At 41.9% G+C, this 18004-nt stretch overlaps 1 protein-coding gene across 3 annotated transcripts in view; it reads left to right on the plus strand.

Moving 5' to 3' along the window:
• Golim4 (golgi integral membrane protein 4) overlaps positions 1 to 16894 on the plus strand; it is a gene marked incomplete at its 3' end in the record, with an annotated part of 87716 nt that extends 70822 nt beyond the window's left edge. For all 3 annotated transcript variants that reach the window (XM_008830130.3, XM_017797393.2, XM_017797392.2), the window contains 6 exon segments: positions 164 to 417; positions 1289 to 1371; positions 2650 to 2759; positions 7813 to 7980; positions 8307 to 8375; positions 16814 to 16894. In XM_008830130.3, coding sequence (XP_008828352.1) covers positions 164 to 417; positions 1289 to 1371; positions 2650 to 2759; positions 7813 to 7980; positions 8307 to 8375; positions 16814 to 16894 — 765 coding nt within the window.
• Between the last annotated feature and the right edge of the window lie 1110 nt (positions 16895 to 18004).

Consider the following 18004-nt stretch of genomic DNA (forward strand, 5'->3'; position numbering starts at 1 on the left):
GCATCTTAGGAGTTCCTGGACTTCATGTTTAGTAAATCGCAGTTCAGCCACAAACAGGTGTTGAGAAGCTGACTCCGTCTCCTGAGTTTGTCCTGACAAGTAAGTGAAGGGAATGCCCGAGGGCTTACCCGTCTGTCTCAGCACCAACTCGTTTTTGCTCCAGGTGGACCGTTCAAACAAACCACTTATGAAACTCCGATCCCCATATGAGGAGCAGCTGGAACAGCAGAGGCTGGCGGCGAGGAGGGATGAGGAAGCCCAGCGACTGCGAGAGCACCAGGAAGCCTTGCACCAAGAGAGGCTACAGGGACACTTGTTACGACAGCAGCAGCAGCAGCAGCTTCTGGATAGAGAGATGGCCCAGAAGAGACAGGCGGGGCATGAGGAAGACCAGCAGCAGCGAGAAGAGCAGCTACGGTAACCTGCCCCTTCCCCTGGTGGGCCTGGGCAGTCCTTCCTCTGTGTCATACACAGAGTAAAAACAGCTGTGAACATGTGCAATCCATGATCCTAGGGGGAGGGGGCGAGCTGATACTGTTCACGTAGGCAGAGGAGAAAAAATAGCTGGGAATTCAGTGCTAGGTACTTAATTTTAAGCATTTTTTTTTTCTGCTTGAAAATGATAATTAGGGAGTAGGAAGGTGGCTTATTGATGAATCACATGTGACCTAAGCATGAGGATCCTGAGTTTGAATACCCAGAGCCTAGGTAAAGCTAGGTACAGGGGCATGCATCTATAATCCCAGGGCTCTTACAACAAGATGAGAGATGGGGATGAGAGACTCTCCACAGTTTGGAGGCCAGCTAGCTTGGCATGTGCAGAGGGGAACCACAAAAAAGAGACCTTGTATCAAGAAGGATGGAAGGCAAGGTTCAAGATGCAAGGTTGTCCTCTGACCACAACATGTGCTTTGACATATGAGTACCCACACTCACGTACATGCACACACATTAAACACACACATAAAATAAATGAAATAGAATGTGCCCACACTCACATACATGCACACACATTAAACACATAAAGTAAATGAAATAAAAATATGTCTCAACATAGATTGGCAGACTTTGTAATAATTTTATCATGGAATGGCGGTTTACCTTTACAAGGTAGGCTTTTAAAGTATACCTGGTATCTTTATCACTTTATCATGTATCTAAATCTCAAAAGCAATTCATGACTTAGAGTATTCTTATTCCTGTCTTGAAAGCTAAATGAACTACCTCATACTGTGCCCCTTAATCTGTATCCCTAAATTTGTAAGGTGTATGTGTGTGTCCCTGGCAGGCAGCAAGTTCATTACAATGCCCTGGAGAATGATGCCATTCAGGGAGCTGAGGACCAGGGAATCCCAGAAGAGGAAGGAGGTGGTAAGATGTCTCAGATGATGACCACATCAGTTGAATGACTTGGTAATATTGTACCACACCAGGGAGCCCATAGTCTTTCACATCCAGAAGCTGGAGGCTTACCAGAATAAACATAGGAGGCATCTGCCAATCAGACCTCTTTTGCTGTTGTCATCACAGTTGGTCTGAATACTGACCAACAGTGTACACCAGTACTGAAAACTGGTCAAGATAACTATTCTCTCCTCAATATTTCCCCCATGGTCTAATCCTTTGCATGCCAAATAGTTATTTCTGACAAATGACAGGATTGGTATGCTTTAGGAAATTTCTGAGTTTTCTACGTCCCTTGGAAATCTTGCATCGGATCTTGCTTATATCTATGGAGAGCATCTACTGTGCAGTTTATCAGATCCTGCTTCCTGCCGAGATAGAGTTGAAGGTGACTGTGTCCCTAGCATCACTGATTCCTAGAAGTGTTTCCTTTTCTAGAAGGTGTATAAAGGAAGGCAAAGGTATACACTCCATTCACAGCCAGTTGTGGCATTTTATAACCATAAGAGTCAAGAAATGTTGTCTTTATGCCCCCCGTGGGTGATTCTAGGTTCTTTTGTTTGTTGTCAGTAAGACTAAAGAACTGTTTGTTCCCTCCCTTAACAAGTCCCTCTGTGTGCTGTCAGCATTCTGGCAGTTACCCTGTTTCTTTATTTTCTCTAGACTAAATAACTTTCTTCATACTTAATATTTCCTCTTAAAACTTACTTTAAAAATGATTTCTCTTCTTGTTTATTCTTACAGATCTCTTAATCTTGGCATTTTCCCCCCAGAGTAGTCAGTTTACTCCTCTGCTAATACAAATGGGCTGTGCTCTCACTATCATGGCTGTGAGCACGCAATGGGCTCTGTCTTCTTCTAAGTTCACAATTGGAGTTAGCCTTTCTTCATTCGCCCATGACATTCCCACTCTCTCTTCTGACAATAAAAAAACTGTAGACATTCTTTTATTACAAAAGTTGTGATTATTGTTTCTGGGACCAACAGAAAAAAATCCAGCCTCTGTTATAAATATTTTTCTTGGAAGAGTAGAGCCACTGCTCACTGACTGCATTGACATGAAATCTGAGAAAAGGACAGAACTACTCAGAAAAACGCAGCTGTGCCCTTGTGTTGAGTTACCCAGGGTGGAGGAGAGATGGGGCAGAGAGTCTCCAGAGCTCACTAGTGGCCTTTCCTTGACTGAAAAGGGACAAATTCTGCTTCATCTATTTGGGGCTGATTATAGTTCCTTTGGTTTACTAGCCTATGAAAGAGATAATAGGCACCAAGACGAAGCCGAAGGAGACCCAGGCAATGGACATGAGCCTCACGAACCAGAGCCCCAGGAAGCCGATCCAGAAGCTGAGGCAGATGTAAGTGCTATCTTCTGATCTCACTTGGCAAATCACAAGGGAGGAAGAAAGTGTGTCTGACTTAAGCCTCTGGCCCCAGATCTGTTTTCTCTGATCAATGAGAGGGATGCCTCCCATAAGTACATAGAAGCAAAGAGCAGTGTTAACTGCAAACCGTGAGGTGGGGGTGTGAGGAGATGGGCTGGAGGTTGCTTTGGGGAAACAAACCATTTTTCCTTGATTGCCTTATAGACTGATTAAACTCAACATCAAGAGGCACTGAAAAATGACTTTTTTTTAACTTTTACAAAAACTTTATTGAAAATTTCATGCATGCATATAAGGTGTTTTGATCAAATCCATGCCCACTCTCTCCCTTCCAACACCTCCCATATCTCCCCATCACATTTTTCTTTTCTTTTTTTTATTCTTTATTTTTATGGGGCTTTTGGCTACTCTTAACATTCCCCCCTTTGAAGAGGTAACCCTAAAATCTTTTAAGGATTAGATACAAGCACCCATATACTTTTAAATTTTTTGGCCTTTGGAACAGAGTATGTTGCTAACAGTCCCAAGGACATTTTGGCTTTTAGCCAAGAAACTGGCTACTTTTCTTTGGGGTCTTTTTAACATAACTGCCTAGCCAATTCCTACCTCCTATTCTTATCATGCCATCCTCTGAAGGGGTTACCCAAATTGCCAATAGGGAATTGGGACACAGACCACTGGCTTCTTCCATGCTGAACAGGGATGCAGGGTGAGGCAATTTTTGTGCCCCTTCAGTGGGTCTATCTAAAAGATTCCCAAATGGCATAACTCTTGTCTCTAAGGGGAAAAGAAAGTCCTTGAATCGTGAATAGGAGATGTGGAGAAGTAAAGGCAAGAATAATTAGCATTACAAGTTCTAGACAGGGAACTAGAAAAATTTCAGAACATAGCAATTTTCAAACGTTCATAAGAGAGTCCATTGGAATTTCTGACAAGGGTTTCCAAAAGCATCCTTCTATTGGGTTCTTCCTCATTTTTCTTTTGTCTTCCAAGGCTGGACTCTAGAGTGATGGATTCAGGATTTGCTTTCAGGTATTGATAGCTGTTGGAGTGGCTAGAATTGCCTGGCTAAATAACTTTTTATATAGACTTAAGCCTAATGTCTGAGAAGTGTAATCCCTTGAACTCCTAAAAAAGTATACTGATGAATTTACTCTTTGGTTATACTTTCCTTTGGGTGTTTAAGACCATAAAATTGGCCCAAATCAATTTATTTTTACACTTAAAGTCATTTGAGAATCTGGTCCTTAGGGGTCACATGGGCTTGGGAGGAGCCCCTGGCTCCTTTCTTTTACCAGTTCCATCTACGTGAAGGTAAATCAAAGGGCCTGTTCGACCATGTCTGGCTTCACTTGGAAGCATGAATGAGATGTTTCCTCTGAGTTGACCCTCCTCTTTGTAGACTGGACACTGGTTCAGGTCCATCTCGTGGGGTCTCCATGTCCTCCCTGAACAAGAGGACAGGTGACTCACCACAGTTACAGAACATTTTGAGAGATGTTCCATAGTCCCCTGGAACTTGGTCAGTTTTGGAGGGCAAGGAGCAAAAACTGTCCTTTAAGTCCCTCTGACCACAGTAATATAGGCCTTAAAGTATGGCTGTTAAACATCCAATAAGGTTAGTTCCACCAGTCTGGTGCTTTTAGTTATCTTGTGCTATGTAGATAAGGCTTAGGTAAAGAACCAAATATTCTCAGATAAACATTAACTAGATTTATAATTTGTTCCTTAAACTAGTTGACTAAACTATGACCATAGAAATTTTAAGATTACGTGTATATTATTTTCGTCTCATCCTTTATATATAACAAACCTACACAGACCTTCATCGCTTGCTTAGGCGTTCTCATGTTTTCTATTTTGGAAAATATCTCCATTCCTGTATCCTTTTAACATCTCTTACATTCTCATTTTCCTTTTTTAAAAATAATTGAGACATAATAGTATTAAAAAATAAATTTTTTATTGGTCATGAAACTTCTTTTCCTGGGGATGCTAAGCAATGCTTATTACCTTTTAAGGTTCTAGAGTCAAGCCAATGTTTGATTAACGTTTTACTGGGGAACCAATGAATTCACTGAGCATACCTACCGAAATAACTGAGGGGTTGCTGAGGTGTATGTGTGACCTGAGGGTATGTACACTGGAAAGCCTTTACCCAGCATGGGTCATGCCTTCTCTTCCTAGCCTTCCACAGACTGTATACTTTAGCCCTCCCCAAATCCAGGAGGCCATGTGTGGTTAGGGTCAAATTACATACAGCTGGCTGGGAAGAGTGGCTGGATACTCCAGTAAGGGTCCAGTGACACTGCTTGGCCCTCCTTTAATGAATGATCTCAACCGTCAGGAAGCTCAATCGTGATGATGTTTAGTGATCAGGCTCAGCTGAAGTCGTGCTGATGGCAGTTATTTCATGCAGAAGGGACTGCTGTATAGCATCATCTGGAGAGGAAGGGGAAAGCCAGGTAGAGGTTGGAGAGGGGCCCAGAGAAAGGAGATTCTTGTTTGCTGAGCATGCTGAGTGGTCTGTTGGGGCTTCAGATGCCTGATGTGACTCTCCTCACCCAACATCCTGGTGACCATCTTAATAGCTATGTGACTAAGAATATGTAGTTTCAAATGTAAAACAAGGTGGTCATGTACTAAGATGATGCACATTATTCAGAATGCAGTTGTGTAGCTATCTGGTTACTCTCTGTGTTGAATAAAAACGGGCCTCTGGCCTTTTAGCTGGAAACTTAGGCCTTAGCCCTGCTTAGGAACAATACAAACAAATGTGGAATGAGTTCAATCTTGTGTTTTAGATGATGTTTACAGTTCGCTTTGGTTCCCCTATCATATACTGCTAATACATCAATTCCTGTGTTTGAGAGATTCAGTCTAGATGTTCCATGAGTTCTGCTTAGACTGATTAAGTATATTAGAAGGAAGAGCCCATCCTTCCTGGTTATTAGTATGAAAGACTTTCTTCTGGCCACTTGTAGCCCCTTGATGCAGATGGCTTCCACGTAACCTGTGGTGAGATGGCACAGCACCTCCTGCCCACCTCTACATTGGTTTTTAGGAAAATGCTCAGCTTGGAACCTAGCTCTCAATTGTTTCTATGAAAGATGAATCAGGAATGCAGGAGGGAGTGAGAAAATATTCTAAGAGAACAGGAAAGCCAGAATGCAAATGCCTGCCAGTGCTTAGGAGGAGATAAAAGCGGCCAGTGGGGAAGGGTCAAGACAGCCACTTAGGTTTGGGATCTGCTATAGGGTCTAATCCCTGGCCTATAGCATCCTTTATTCTCCTGCTGTCTTTCTGCTCATTCTAGTGAGCACACTAGGAAAGAATGGTTTTTCTATCTTGTCTTCTTTTTATTAGAAATTGTGAGCCCCTGCTTGACCCACTCTGTACAAACTGTTTTATTGATATAACAAAAAGCTCTCTGGTGACCCCCCTACTTGTTGCTTGGTTGGAATCAGGGCTAATGTGTGCAATTTTATAAAACATATTTAGTGTTTTTCTATAAGGAATGGGTTACACCTTTGTTCTATATCCACACACAAATGATTGATAATGTACATAAGAAAGTTTATATGGCAAGAGATTGTAGAATAATTAGAATTGGGTGTGAAGTGATGACTTGTCACTTGTATTGAGGGTAGTGTCATTTGTACTTGAAGCGTCTGGCCAGAGCAGCACAGCAATAGATGAGCCTGATACTGCAGGGAACTCTTGAGCATGGTCAAGGAGCTCAAGTGAATTGCAGTTGAATCCCCTTGTCTTCAGAATGCTGAGACTGAATCCTATTCTGTAGCTTCAGAATCTCGAAGAGAGTGATTGCCACTCAAGTGAGTGTCCCATGGATGACCATGGGATTGGGGAAACCCCTAACAAGTGTTTCCATTTCTTCTTATCTCCAGAGCCTTATGAGGATGAGTCTTATTCAATATGTGAGTGGGAGCATAAATGGATTAAATGGATAGTGGAAATAACTGTAAAGTCAATCATCTGAAAGGCATCTGTGAAAGACAGTGTATGAAAGGTGCAATAACTGAGAATTTCTGTGGGGATCTTTGATTTTTTCCAGGTTTTTTTCCCCATCCCTTACAAATGCACAGTTGAGCTAGTTGATAAAGAAATTTGGCCCATGCTATAGACCGTTCACAGTGGGTTTAGTGATTTCCTTGCCCTGCTTCTCTTTGGTCCTTTCCAGTGTGGGTTTTCTCCCATCAAGTACTTTTTACCTACTTACATGCTAAAATTCTCTGTAGTGGCCAAGAGGTACCTCAGTCAGTAAAATGCTTGCCACACAAGCATGGGGACTTGAGTTCAATCCCTACTACCTGCATAGAAAGTTGGGTGTGGTGGTACATGCTTGTAATCCTGGGCTTCGACAGCAAGCCAGCTAGCCTAATGGGTGAATCTCAGGCCTGAGTAAGAGATCCTGTCTCAAAAAACAAGGTGGTCAGCTCTTCAGGAATGACACCGGAGGCTGACCTCTACCTTCCACACGTGTGTACATTCACATATATGTGCATGTGTACCTGCACACACACATGCACAGGCACCTCCATACACATCACACACACACACACACACACACACACACACACACACACACACACTCCTTACAAAGGGAAGTTTGTGTGAAAGTCACCAGAGCAGTGAAAGGAATTGGTTCACCTAAGTCCCCCATCCTGATCTTTTTCTCGCACTTGAGCCTTTCATAGTGCTGCTTCTGGTTGGCTATTTAGTGATGCTTACATTCCTTCCTACTGGAACTCTGAGGACTGTTGAATGACTTGTGCAAAGGAAGTGCTATTTGTACTTGCTCAATCAATCCAATTCCCCAGCTTCTGACAAAGCCAGAGTTTCATCTTTTGATGCTGGGGTATTTAATACTCTGTGAGTCTTGGCAAGAATTGATCTGGAAAGTTCAGTCAGGGACAGCTTTGTTTTCTGCCAGAGTGTGAGTTTTTGAATTAAATTAAACATCTCAGTTTTGAGGCACTGAATGCTTTTTATAAACATTTTCCAGAGGGCAGCTGTGGAGGACATAAACCCAGCAGATGACCCCAACAATCAAGGTGAAGATGAATTTGAGGAGGCTGAGCAAGTGAGAGAAGAAAATTTGCCTGATGAAAATGAAGAACAAAGGCAGAGTGATCAAAATCAAGAGAAGGCAGAAGTGGAGGAGCGCCTGGTGGTAAGAGATGCCCAGTTAGACCGGGCCTAACCCAACCGCCTTAGTAAATGCCTGGTTCATGGAAAAGGCTTTGTTTGTGGACATTGAGAGGTTTACCACCTTTGTGATTGGGGGTCCATTGTGTGAAAGGGTTGCTTGCCCTCATAGAATGAGGGTAATGCACGTTCTGAACTTCATGTGAGCAACGATTATTCATCATTTTCAGGCATCTGATGCATTGCAACTGCACTCCTCATACGGGATGCTGTGCTCCATCTATGACCCAGCATACTGTGCAGAGCTTTTCCCATGAACAGTCGCCTGAGCCTCTCCTTTTGTTTCAACAGATGGCAGGAAATCCAGACCAGCAGGAAGATAATGTTGATGAGCAGTACCAAGAAGAGGGAGAAGAGGAGGTAACAGACTAGATGCAGGGGATTGGTCAGATGTTCGGCACGATCTATCCTCAACCAGACCTTACCTCTGTTGACTTGGACATTCTGTAGAGATGCTCAGGAAGGCTTAAGTAGGATAAGAAAGCAGAGCTCAGAGGATGGATTGTAGTAGCTATAATACTTAGAAGATAACAAACCCTGAGTAATTTTAATTTATCAAAACTATGGAATCAAGAATATATTTGGGTTTTCAGGAGTGATAGATTTAAGATTATGTGTAGATGTGTATGGCTTGAGTTTATGTGCACCACATGTGTGTAGGTGCTCACGGAGGCCAGAAGAGGGCATCAGATGCCCCCAAACTGAAGTTTCAGGTGTTGTTAGTAGCCACATGGGTGCTGGGAACTAAACTCAAGTCCTCTGCAAGAGCAGCTGGTGCTCTTAAATGCTGAGCTTTCTCTTCAGCCCCATAGATGGAATTTCTTCCTGTCTTACTTTAGTTTGCTTTCCTTTGTAAACATTTGACATGTTATCACTAATGGGGCCGGTAGAGAACTTATGACATTATCCCATTCTTTTGGTGCATCAGCTGGTAAGTGTAGTGTGGGGGAGCCTGTCTGTCACTGCTCTCTCCTGTGTTCACTCCTGCCTGTGGAATGATAGTGTATATGAAGTCAAGACCCCATTCAGTTTCTCTGTAGACTAGTCACTGGTTCCCACATGAAAGCCACTTCACAACCAGGTATCTTTATCTTACAAACACATGGCTTTGGCCTTGAGAGGAAACAGAACACGGGAGTGTGGACACATGGCCCCCAGTAGACAAGTCCTACCACAAGTGCAAGCTCAGAGGGTTTGCCCTCCCCACTGGCACCTTAGCTCTCTCGTGAGTCGGCAGACTTGTTCCTACTGCTTCTGTCAGCTCTGCAGAGCTAATGCTAAAATCCGTACTTATGACAGGAAAAGAGAAAAGGGCGCTGCCCTTTCTGACCACTGGCTACATCTCGAGTCCTGTTCTCTCTAACAGGTTTGATGTTTGTATTCACTACTTTCCCATCCTACTGTCCATCTTCATCAATACCCAGAGCTCTCGTTTCAGACAGAGCACTAGAGAAACCTTGACTAGTAAGTCATTTGCAGAAGAAAGATATTCATCGGAGCTTCTCTTGTCTAGACCAATTTTCTTTTGTTTTATTGTGTCAGATACCAGGAATCTGAGGGATTTAGAAAGAAAGGGTTCACCTTGACTTCCCTTTAAAAATTCAGAAGAGTAAACATAAAAGTTTAATCAGTGTTTATGGATTCCTTCTCAGTTCTGTAGTATGAACAGTTAGGGTGAAGAAAAGAAATCCTGAGATGTAAGGATGAAGTACAGAGAGACACGAAAGACAGGGACCAAGAGGGGTTAGAGAGGCAGAGGTCTGAGCTGTTCCCCTCAATCCAGTGGTAGAAGTCTCCTCTGCGTCTGCTGAACTGGTGGCTATGTCTTGTTGAGTGCAGCCCTGGGCCTTGCCTAGAAGTCTTAGAAGTGTCTCTGTACTTTCTGACCTCTCACCTAGGCTCTCAGTTATCACTCTGATCACTTTGGATACTGCCCTGCAAACTGTGAAAGCTTTATCTTCTTTCTACTGTTTACTGCCTCCCTGTTCACTCAGCATCCCTGAGCCTGCAGGCTGTGTCGCGTTTTCCTAGTATTTCCTGAAATGATGAATTTTTGCATCTTGCCTCATTCCAGTGTTTCCAGGCCTTTCCATACAGTGGGGAGAACAGTAAATGCCACATTTCATTCAAGCACTAGTGACAGGCAGAGACAAGGTGCTCAGCAACCCAAGGGCTAAGCAAAGCAAAGGGAAACTCAGACTGCACTGTGTGAGGTGTGCATGTGTGTAAGGCAACATTCATGGGCACATAAAAACAGTGAAATTCCAGCAGTTTCATCTTCCTCCTCTCTTCTCAGCTTGACTGTAATGCTGAACTGAGGGTCTCTAATAGCCCTTCGGGTCCCCTCCTTCCCAGGAAACACTCAAACATGTTACAACAATTTCCTCCTTGAGAGGAATTGTTTGTTTATTTATTTTTGATTTACTTGTTTTTATTTTATGTGTATGAGTGTTATGCCTATATGTGTGTGAGTGTGTGTGTGTGTGTGTGTGTGTATGTGTATGTATGTATGTATCCATGTCATGCAATGCCTGTGGACATCAGAAGAGGGCATCAGATCCACTTGGAACTGGAGTTACGTATGGTCGTTAGCTGCTATGGGGGTGATGGGATTCAAACCCAGGTCTTCTGTAAGAACAGCCAGTGCTCTTAACTGCTGAGCCATCTTTCCAGCCCCAGCATAAGAGGAATTGTATCCTGTGAGACTACACTGTCAAAGGTTCAGCCATCAGATTTACTGACTTGGATTTGGGGGCAGACAGGCCAAGCCCAAGGCTGGTTATAGGACATCTCCACCCTTGCTGCCTTCTTTGTGAGGTTAGTGGGGGTGGTTTCCTATGTATGCATGTTAGGGGGTTATGCTCAACCACAGGCATGCCTATAACTATGATGGTCAGAGGTCAACCTTGGAGATCATGTCTCAGGAGATATCCACCCTGTTTCTTTCTTTTCTTTTTTTCTTTCTCATGTGGCCTAGAACTCTATAAGGCTAAACAGCTTTGGGGATCTGCCTGTTTTAGCCTCACCAGTACTCAGATTACAAGTGCACACCACCATCACTTATTTTTATCCCTGAAAACTAATGTTTTAGTTAATCCAGAAAAAAAAAATTCTACAGGATTGGGCAAAATTTGCTAACTGGTTAAAACAGAATAAAACAGATGACCGGGGCTGAACTGAGTGTTGCTTTCTATGTGGCTTCTGGGGGTTGAATCCAGGTTGTCTTGATTGCATAGCAAGCACTCCACTGACCAAGCCAGCTCCATAGCCCTTTGTTGCTTTCTTTTATCTTAACAGCCCTGTGCCATCTTTCTAAGACATAGCAATGGCCATTCTTGATCACCACTCTGTCTGTTTGCTATTTTCAGAGTGAAAGGCACTTTTACTGAAGTGCCTCTCATATTGGTTACATTCCAGATATTTTATATACTTTTAAGAAAAGAGACCTACTGACCTATTACTGCATTACTAAAAAGTTTGTATTTTTTTTTATAAAGAATGGAATTTATTTAACTGTATCAATGTTGGTCCACTAATTTTAACATATATTCCATATAATGTAAAATGAGACCCTATCTAAAGAAAGAAAGGAGTTGTGAGAGAGAGGACGGGAGGGGGCAAGGAGGGAGGGAGGATTTTCTATGGGCAGAACTTCTGTTAAGTCTTGCAGATCTGTCATAGCTAATGTTCCTGAAGGCCTTTGACTGTCACATGCTACCCAGCTCTAGATCCTAACAATATCAACTGCTTAAGGTACAGCCTACAAGTTCAAAGCTCAGCCCATAATTTCTCCCATGGGTAAAGTGTTACTTCATATGGCAGCACAGGACAGGCAGTCAGGGTGGAAGTCAAAAGTGATAAGGGGCAAACAACTGGCCTGAGACTTTTAGTCTAAGTGTGTTATGAAGATCAGGTAGAAACACAGTATCATTCATTCCTTTTTAGTGATATAGTTGAGTTATAATTACTTTTGCTTCAAATATGATGAGCATTTTAATAAAATTATATATATATGATTCTATTGTCTGTATGGCTAGAATATTACAGAATATCATTTGTGGATTCCCTACATCAAAGAAAAATTTAAATCAGAATTCCCAACTATAATGTAACTGGGAAACAAGGTAAAATTCCTACAGTATATCCAATGAGTAGGAGGAAAAAATGTTGGAAGGGTCATTATCCCCCAGCCAGACATTCTTAACCAGCATCCATTGTGCTCAAGGAACTGACATCTACCTTGGCTATGACCAAGAATTACCTTTAGAAAATCATGAAAACTATAAATTCCTGGGCCAAACCGCCCCCTGGAAGACCTCAAAATCAGAGCCCTTCAAAAGACCGACCTTCCCACCACCAGCTGATCTCAACATTTCTAGAAGAGTCTCTTGATATAAATAGTCCTAGGAAAGGCAGTTATAGATGGACTTTGGGAACTGTGACCTCCTGAATCTATGTGAGTGCCTACACCTATTTGCTAAACATTTTATACCACAGCTTAAAAGAATCCAAAACTCTCAACCTCCTTCCTCTGCCACAGAAAACCAAAGATCGTTGATTTTTACTCAACATTTTAATTTAAGCCAGCATTGGAGAAGCAGAGGCTGGGGCTCACTGGTAGCTAGCCTAGCCAAATTAGTGAAGGAACATATCTGACATTGACTTCTGATCCCATATATATATATATATATATATATAAAAACACACATTCAGAGAAAATGCAATACGTCATAGATGATGCAATTTTGGCCATGTTGAGATAAATGGCTACAAGAGGTTTAGTGTGTAATTCTTGTTATTGACATGTGCTTGGAGATTTTCATAACAAAAACAGCTAAATTCCCCGTGTGGTAATGAAGCGGATCTGTAATGACAGGACTCCTGAGGCTAGTGATTTTGCAGCTAAGCCCTTTCTGAAACCAAAACAAAACAAAAAAATTGACCTCACTGTTTATATACAGAGAAATGTTCAGAGCCAAGGTTTTGTTTCAGATCTATCTGACTCCACAGTATGTTTAGGAGTTGCCAAACTGGAACAGGCATAGCCTGTTTGGTCGATAAAGTTTTATTGGAATACAGCCAGTCCTACTTGTCTACATACTGTCTACAGCTGTTCTGCGCTAACTTAGTAGAGTCACGTTGGGTAACGGAGACGAGATGGTTGAGGAAGCTTAAGTTATTACTTTTCCCTCTTTAACACAAAAGGTTTACAGCCCGTGTTTTAGGTATTTTTCTCACCATACTGCAGTTTCAAATCAATCCATTTCTATTCTCAACTAACTCATGTTTAGTGTTGACAAGTAATGTTTTCATTATTAAGGGTATAGAAAACTTGTCCTTTGTTCATCAAAATTGACAAGGACACTTCAGCGATTTAATGCTTCAGTTAATCTGCCCTTAATGTAGTCAGACAGTGCTTCCCTGTTTTCATCCCAGGGTCCTGTGGAATGTTGCTGTGAGGTTGTATAACTAATGGCAGAAGAGATGTCATGGACCATTGACAGAGCAATGATATGAGACAGCTCACTACACCAGGAACTGTGGATTTAAAGGATGTTGTTTGTCTCTGACCTAACTGTTTGAAAGTAAAGTTGTTTAGTGGCTCTGGGTCCAGCAGGTGGTAGAGTGATGAGAGACTCTTCAAGGCTTCCCTCTGGCTGGGGCATCTTGGAATAGTCATCTTTGTAGGCTATGGGAAGGCCAACATTTATTCACAGCTCATCAGGAGGTTGAACTTGTTTCTTGTTTCCCTCTCTTGGCTGAATGCTTTGAGGCAGTACTTGGTCTGCTTCTCCTGATCATAGCACCTACACCCTTTCTATCCCTCACCCATTGTACACATTTGCCAAATCAGCTCTTCAAGCTTTTCTTCCTAGAAATCATTAACTATTTTGTGTTATGAAAGAAGACAATATTCTTCCATGATTCTAGAAGGTACTGGTTTGGTATCAGAACAGTCCTTCACATCAAAATATTATCTGAACTTTGTGCAATATATTCAAATGACTTACCTCTTTTGGCATGTATATAGTTTCAGAAAAGTAACAAGTTAGAAAATGTTTTATATATATTTCTATGCAATGTGATCATTAGAGGTTATTTAGTGAATGTATTCTGCTGTTTTCTCTGATTTACATTTTGAGATCAATGAAACAATGATAACAGTGTACACAAAAGAAAATTATTTCAAACAGAAATGTGTTAGAACATAAGCAATGGATTTTGAAAGACTTTCCTGGAACATTTCATGAAGAAATTCAAATGATTGTGTTGTATTTTCTAGGCACTTTAGCTAAATAAATGTTTTATTAGTTATAGAATAGACATATCAGCTTTTGACCTTATTTTATATAGACAGCACTATCTTTTGTACCTAGACAGATGGGAGTTTTGCATTTATTCATTCATTCAGTGACCTCATCACTCAGCATTGTTTATTAAATGATTGCAACTTGCCTGGAATATATCTAGTTATTGATGACAGTAAGACAAGCAGGTCTCATTATCATAGAACTTTTATTCTGTCAGACTTCTAGATTTCTACAGTTTTTACTTATAAGAATTTCCTTCTCTGCTTATTTTGCTGAGTTATTCCTTATCTAAGTGAATCAGAAAGTCAAATTTAAACATCCTTGAAAATAGCATTGATTTTTAGATTTCTTTGTACTTTTTCACAGTTTCATACATTTGTATAACAAATTTTAGTCATTTTCACCACCCACGCCATTCTTCTGTCTCATGCTCTCCATCTCCTGCTGGAACCCTTCTCAGCAAGTCTCCTCCAACTTCCATGTCCTGTTTTATGTGTAACCCACTGGCTTTAGTAGAATGTCCTCCCCAAGCAAAGGTAGGAGGTCATTTGCTAGAGCAAGGGCAGCTTATCAATGGCTACACCACTAAAGAAAATGACAGCCTGCCCCAGTGACCATTCATTGCCAACAGTGCCTTGGGGCATATTATACATTTCTTCACACCTAGTAGGCAAGTGAAACGACTTTTTTCATTTTCAACTTTAACTTTAGTTCCTTTTTGTGGCTGTTATTTTATTTGCTGGGTTTTTTTCCTTTTCTTAATTCAGATTTTAGATATTTCATATATTTTAATTGCATTTAGAGCCCTACTCCTATCTGCATCCCTGCATCCATCCCTTACTATACCCTGACATCAGTTGCCAGTAGTTCCTCAGATAGGGTTGGTGTTTCTTACCTACTTCCCCACATCTATGCTGGGATTTTGTCTGGCTTGAGCCTATGTGGTACTTGTTCAAGCTGTCACCACTGCTGTGAGTTCATATGAGTAACTTCCCAGCTGTCAGGGATACTGTTTGCTTGTTGTCATCCACTACCTCTGCCTCCTTCCATCTTTCTGCCACCTCTTCCATAATGATTGCTGAGCCTTTGGAGGCAGAAGCTTGATACAGGTGTTCAATTCAGGGACAAGCACTCTGAAACCTCTTATTCTCCGTATGTTGACCAGTTGTGGGTTTCTGTGTTAATCACCATCTGATGCATAAGGAAGCTTCTCTGGTGAGAGTTGAAAGATGCATTAATCTGGGTATAACAATAAGCCATTAGGAGTTGCTTTAGCAGAATAATAGTATTAGACTCTCCTCTGTGTCCTGTGATGTGTCTAGCCTAAGGTTCCTAGGCCTGATATCAATGTCTGGTATGGGCTCCATCCTATGAAGTAGACCTTGAATCCAATTAGAAAGTGATTGGTTACTCCAATCACTCCAATAGTAATATTCATGCTACTATTGTACCAGAGGTCACATCTTGCCAGGTCAGTTGTTCACAGCTGGGTGAGGTTATTGATTCAGTTTTTCTTCCAGTAGCACGTCTAGCCCCTCCCAGTATTACAAAAGCTAGCCAGTAGAGATGAAGCCTCCAAGTCAGTACCAGCTTGATTTCTCCTTGTTTTTCCCTATGGCTCATGTATATAGTGTCTTAAACAGTAGTGTCTTACCATCAAGTTCGGGTGGGTAACCATGAATAGGGGCGATGGCTAGTATTGTTGGAGGGTCTGTCGTAACCCTAATCAACAGCTTCATCCTGAGTGAGATAACCTAGACCCAGAAAGACAAACGTTATATATGTTCTGTGGAACCTGGATGCCAACTTTGAATTCATATATTGAATGCACATGTGTCAGTTGGAAAATCCAGAGGGATCAGGAAATCCAGGAGGGGCTGAGAATTCATGGGAGGGGAGAGAAAGTGCAGTGATATGAAGGGGAAAGGGAAATAGTGCACTTCAAAGAGTTCATTGGAGTGGGGCATGGGAGGGAAAACTAACACTGAAGACCTTTAGAAAAATCATATCAAAACCTACTATAGAAGTGTCTTCACACTTTTTAAAATATTTATTATTTTTTATTTTATGTGTATGAGTGTTATGCCTTCATGTAAGTAAGTGCACCCCTGTGGTGCAACACCCACAGAGGACAGAAGAGGCTGTTGGATCCCCTGGAACTGGAGTTACGGACGATTGTTAGCTGCCATGTGGGTGCTGAGATTCGAACCCGGGTCTTCTGCAAGAATAGTCAGTGTTCTTAACTGCTGAGCCATCTCTCCAGCCCCCTTTATAAAAGGAGGTTCAAAGGAGTTACCTCATAACGGGGACATTGACCCTTCTAGACATCATAGGCTTGCAAAGTGAAAGCCCATTGCTAGTGATGGACTCCCTATTCTGAAGCTGGGGCTGCTGTTTGGAATGAACTTTTTAGAAATTGGACCAGGCTTTTTTCAAGTATTTACTTTAAGTGGAGACAGCATCACCTAGTATTGTGGTCTCCTTTAGGTTCAAGAAGATTTGACGGAGGAGAAGAGAAGAGAGCTGGAGCATAATGCTGAAGAGACCTATGGAGAGAACGATGAAAACGTATGTGTATTTCTTTGAATGTGAGCATGTGTGTATGTGTATAGTGTGTGTGTCATGTGTGTGGGTGTGTATGGTATGTCTATGGTGTAGACCATATACACACACCATGTGTGTGTCTCTGTAGTATATGTCTGTGTGTGTGGTGTATGTGTGTGTGTGGTGTGTGTGTATATGGTGTATCTTATGTGTGTTTCATATATGTATATGTGTAGTGTGTATCTGTGTAGTGTGTGTGTGTGTGTCGGGGGTGGGTGTGGTTGTGGGTTTTGTGTGTTTGTGGGTGTGTCTGTATGTGTATTTATAGTATGTATGTATCTGTGGGGTGTGTGTGTGTGGTTTCTGTGGTGAGTCTGGTTGTGTGTGGTTTATGTGTGTGTGATGTATGTGTGTGTGATATGTATGTGTGGTGTGTATCTCTGTGTGTGGTGTGTGTGTCTGGGGGCTGAGAGTGGTTATGGGTGTGTTTGTGGGTATGTCTGCACGTGTGTTTGTGGTGTGTGTGTCTGTGGTATGCATGTTGATATGTGGTTTGTGTGGTATGAGTCTAGTTGTATGTGTGCATATGAGTATGGTGTGCTATGTATCTGTGTCTGTGGATGTGTCTTGTGTTTTGGGGTTTTTTGTTTTTGGTTTTGTTTTGTTTTGTGTGTGTGTGTGTGTGTGTGTGTGTGTGTGTGTGTGTGTTGTATGCCTGTACTGCTCTGGAACTGTTTAGTATATTCTCTATGCCTCTAAAGCAATGCCAAATTTAATAGGCCCAACAAGAATTAAGAAAAGTTATGATAATCTGAGAATTGAGAGACTGTTGCAGTGTTGTTTATAAGATCATTTTTCTGGGCTGGAAAGATGGCTCAGAGGTTAAGAACACTGGCAGTTCTTGCAGAAGACCTAGGTTCGAATCCCAGCACCTACGTGTCTGTAACAACTGTCCATAACTCCAGTTCCAGGGGATCCAACAGCCTCTTCTGACCTTCACGGGCATTGCACGACACAGGTGCACTTACCTACATGCAGGCAATACATGCATACACATAAAATAAAAATAATAAAATATTTAAAAAGATCATTTTTGTGTCATTTGCAGGAAAATGGATGGGACTAGAAGATACA

This window comes from Nannospalax galili, unplaced genomic scaffold (genome assembly GCF_000622305.1).
Source record: "Nannospalax galili isolate Female #2095 unplaced genomic scaffold, S.galili_v1.0 scaffold33, whole genome shotgun sequence".
Taxonomy (NCBI): domain Eukaryota; kingdom Metazoa; phylum Chordata; class Mammalia; order Rodentia; family Spalacidae; genus Nannospalax; species Nannospalax galili.